General features: G+C 43.2%; 1 protein-coding gene across 1 annotated transcript; it reads left to right on the top strand.

Annotated features, from left to right (window-relative positions):
* The first annotated feature begins 341 nt into the window (after window positions 1-341).
* On the top strand, window positions 342-3301 carry LOC119477293 (G-protein coupled receptor 6). The gene is made up of 2 exons (XM_037751312.1): window positions 342-873; window positions 1818-3301. The coding sequence occupies exon 2, from the start codon at window positions 1843-1845 to the stop codon at window positions 2848-2850; it is 1008 nt and encodes a 335-aa protein (XP_037607240.1). The 5' UTR covers window positions 342-873; window positions 1818-1842; the 3' UTR covers window positions 2851-3301.
* The last annotated feature ends 674 nt before the right edge of the window (window positions 3302-3975 follow it).

Genomic DNA, 3975 nt, shown 5'->3' with positions numbered 1-3975 from the left:
CTTATAACCTGGGACCTCTTTTGAACCTGTTCCCCCAAGGGTTTACCTGAGATCACAATTCATTCAGGAGGAGAGAGAGGTGTGTACTGAGGTAAGAAGAAGAAGAAGAAGAAGCTGTAGTTTCATTCTCTCAGTCAAAAAGGGCTGATATATGCAGAGAGAGAGGGATCAAGTCTCTCTCTCTCTCTCTCTCTCTCTCTCAATTCAGTCAGGTGAACAATATTGCCAAAGCGTCAATTCAATAATAAATAAATAAAATTTTAAAAAATAACAAAATAAAAACAAAAACATATATATACATACAGATTATACAATATATTAAGCAAATTACAATATATAGATATTTAAAAAGAACATGCATGCAAATGGAAGAACAAGATAAAGAAGTAATTTAATGCTTGTTGTGTCAATATATTGCAATATCAAAGGATAAATGTAAAAAAAAACATGAAGTAGAGGAGTAAATAAAAGGCACTTCTCTCTCTCTCTCTCTCTCTCTCTCTCTCTCTCTCTCTCTCTCCATGACGTCAGGCTGATTTAAAGCTCTCCTCCAGCATCTCCCATCGGTCCCCTCTTCTCTCCTCCTACCTCTTGCTCTCTCCTCCTCCATCCTCACATTCAGCATCTCCTCACTGAGCTGAACACCAGCCAATGCTTCACATCACCCCTGCCCTGGGTGTCTGTCCCATGCGTGGGAAGCACAACAAAATCAAGGGCTTCACTTGAGGAGGGTCCAAAAGGAGCAAAAGAGAAAGAAAGAGGGACAATCCGTTTGCATCCTTTTTGTTCTACTTTGAGTCTTTGAGACACTTTGGACGAAGGGCTCCGATTTTCAGCGACAACCTCAGCAGCTCACACCGTTTTGTCACTGAGGTATGTATCTAATCTTTTATCAGAAATCATATTTGGAAAAAAAAAATGTATTTTACTTTGAATTGTCTCTCCAAGATAGCAGAGTGATTATCTGATTTTGAGGGATACAGCAAGATATATTACACTTTTATATTCCTTAGTGGATGAAAATAATATTAATTCTATAGTTATTAAGCATAAATAGAATAAAACTCATCTGTAAATTAAGTTCTGATGGTATTTAGTTGCTGTGATTTCAGCACCACGGACAGCTCCTCTGCTTCACTACAGTAAAGGGAACATCCACCCTAAAACAGAATTTAAATTGCACCATGCTGGTGGTTTTGGTGCTGTGAAATCAACATCTAACAGGCAGCTGTTTGTTTAAGCCCAAAAATCAGAGCATTACAAGTTTAATAGGGAGTTTTGTTTTAGATATTCCATCTAAATTAGTTTTAGTTGGACGCAGGGCTTTCATATGTGCAATGCACGTAGAGTTTCTTCAGTATTTACAGACTTCAAATTGCAGATGAATCCGTCATTACAGTCTGTTTCTTTGCTGTGCAACTCAAATTGACAAATTAAAAGTGAGCTGTACAGCAGATACTATAGAAATGACAAAAAAAAAACTGTTTTAGGGTGGATTTTCCTTGTCATTTTTGTATGACTCCTGCAACAGGTTTTCTACAAAATGACTATAGTTTGAGCCTCTACTGCTTTAGTTACATTTAAATTCATCATGCTGTAGTGATATGTATGTATGCATGTAGGTAGATGTGCATTTTTTGCATTGGGCATTTGTGCTTTTGAATGACTTAAAGATCAGTTTAAGCTTCATTTCTAGTCAATTGCAAGCAAACACCATGCTTGAAACATTACCAAATCCTCCTTAAAAAAGACACTTGTGAAAAGAGAATTTGCCTTCACATTATCATTAACAAACCGATCTACTTGTTCTCCTGCAGGACAAAAAGACGACAGCTCGGAGACATGAACGAGTCGCAGGTGGTGAACGACTCCTTTGCGAGTCCTGTGGCTGGAGAAGCTCCCTCGTGGATGGAGGCTGACTCTCCAGAGCTCAACAGCAGCCTGGAGTTCTCCACCGCCCCGTTAGACTTCTCCATCAACCCGTGGGACATCATGCTCTGCATGTCGGGCACCATCATCGCCTGTGAAAACGCCATAGTGGTAGCAATCATCTTCTACACACCGACGCTCAGGACTCCCATGTTTGTGCTGATCGGGAGCCTGGCCACAGCGGACCTGCTGGCCGGCATGGGATTAATCCTGAACTTTGTATTTCAGTACGTGATCTCCTCTGAGACTATCAGCCTTATCACTGTAGGCTTCCTGGTGGCCTCCTTCACGGCGTCCATCAGCAGCCTTTTGGCCATAACTGTGGACCGCTACTTCTCCCTCTACAACGCCCTGACATACTTCTCAGAGAAGACGCTGCAGTACGTACATCTGATGCTACTGGGGACTTGGGGGGTGTCCCTGTTTTTGGGCTTGCTGCCGGTGCTCGGCTGGAACTGCCTTGACGACCCGGACTCCTGCAGCATCGTCCGACCTTTGACCCGGAGCATGGTCACTCTCCTCGCCACCTCCTTTTTTGTCATCTTCATACTCATGCTGAGCCTCTACTTCAAGATCTGCAAGATCGTGTGCCACCACGCGCACCAGATCGCCCTCCAGCAGCACTTTTTTGCCACGTCGCATTACGTCGTCACCAAGAAGGGGGTCTCCACTCTGGCAATCATCTTGGGGACATTTGGCGCCAGCTGGCTGCCCTTCGCCATCTACTGCCTGGTAGGCGAGAGGGAGTATCCGTCAGTGTACACATACGCTACACTGCTGCCAGCCACATACAACTCCATGATCAACCCCATCATCTACGCCTACAGGAACGCAGAGATCCAGCGTTCCCTCTACGTGCTTCTTTGTGGCTGCTTTCAGACCAACAAGACCTACCGGTCCAGGTCACCAAGTGAAGTCTAAAACGGTGCTATAGGGCTCTTTTTGTGTGTGAATGTGTGTGTGTTAGTGTGTGTGAGAAAAAGACAGAGCAAAAAGACAAACCATCCTGTGACAATTGACGACCTGCTTACAGTTGACAGTGAGGGTGTGATGCTATAGAAACGTGTCTCTCATGCATACTGTATCTGCACTTTACAATGTCTCAAGACAGGTTAGGATGAGATTTTTTTGGAAATGCTGTGAACAAGAAACTTCTGTGAAAAAGACAAAACAAACCTGTGAATGTACTTAAATGAGAAAAAGGAATGGGAAATCTTGCACTTTAGTCCGTGTTTTTTTGGAAATGCCAAAGCAGTATTGTACAGCCCTTATTGTGTTTGAACCTGTGAGTGCCGTGTGCCATTTTTCTATTTTGTATGGTATTGTCTTTGATGTACATTTTCTACAAGAGGAATAAAAAAATGAAATTCAAGCACGTGTCTTTTACATTTTCTTTCAAAGAGTCCTTGCGTTACACCTGACTTTGATTTTTTTCCTTCCTCTTCACTTCATTCCAGCCTCTTCCTCCGGAGCGCAGGTGGGTCTGTTTGAAGAGACTAATGGCACCTTGAGAAAGAGAGTACCTTGTCCCGGAAAATTGCTTCAATTTACACCAAGACACATTTGAATCCTGTTTGCTCAGTCTGTGTGGGTGTGTGTGTGAAAGAGAAAGAGAGAGACCTGTAGAGAGATACCACAAATGTGTGAAAACATGTGCCCTGTGGTCAAGTGTGCTCAGCAGCTTTGATTACCTATAGGTGTAATCTAACATACACCCGACTATTAAGGCTGCAGAAGCCAAATGACCATTTACACGGTTGTATTGATGAGATATGATGCACTGATCAAAAAAAAAGGTGGTTTAGATCTCATCAACATCTACAATTATGATTCAGGAGCAGGTCAGCCGCAGACACGTGTTTGCGCGTGTGACAGAGTGAGAAGAGCGATGACGACGATGAGTCTGTCTGTTCTCCCTGTGCCGTCTGAATGAATCTGGCAGCCTCAAACAGCCACAAACACAGCAGTTAGTTTATCTGCCCCGGCTGTTTAAACAGGTAGTGGTTGAGGGCATCACAGGATAGCAGGAGACCTGTGGATACATAC

Source organism: Sebastes umbrosus, chromosome 18, assembly GCF_015220745.1.
Source record: "Sebastes umbrosus isolate fSebUmb1 chromosome 18, fSebUmb1.pri, whole genome shotgun sequence".
Taxonomy (NCBI): Eukaryota; Metazoa; Chordata; class Actinopteri; order Perciformes; family Sebastidae; genus Sebastes; species Sebastes umbrosus.
Note: the sequence above shows the minus strand (reverse complement) of the source record. Positions and strands in the feature narration are given on the sequence as shown.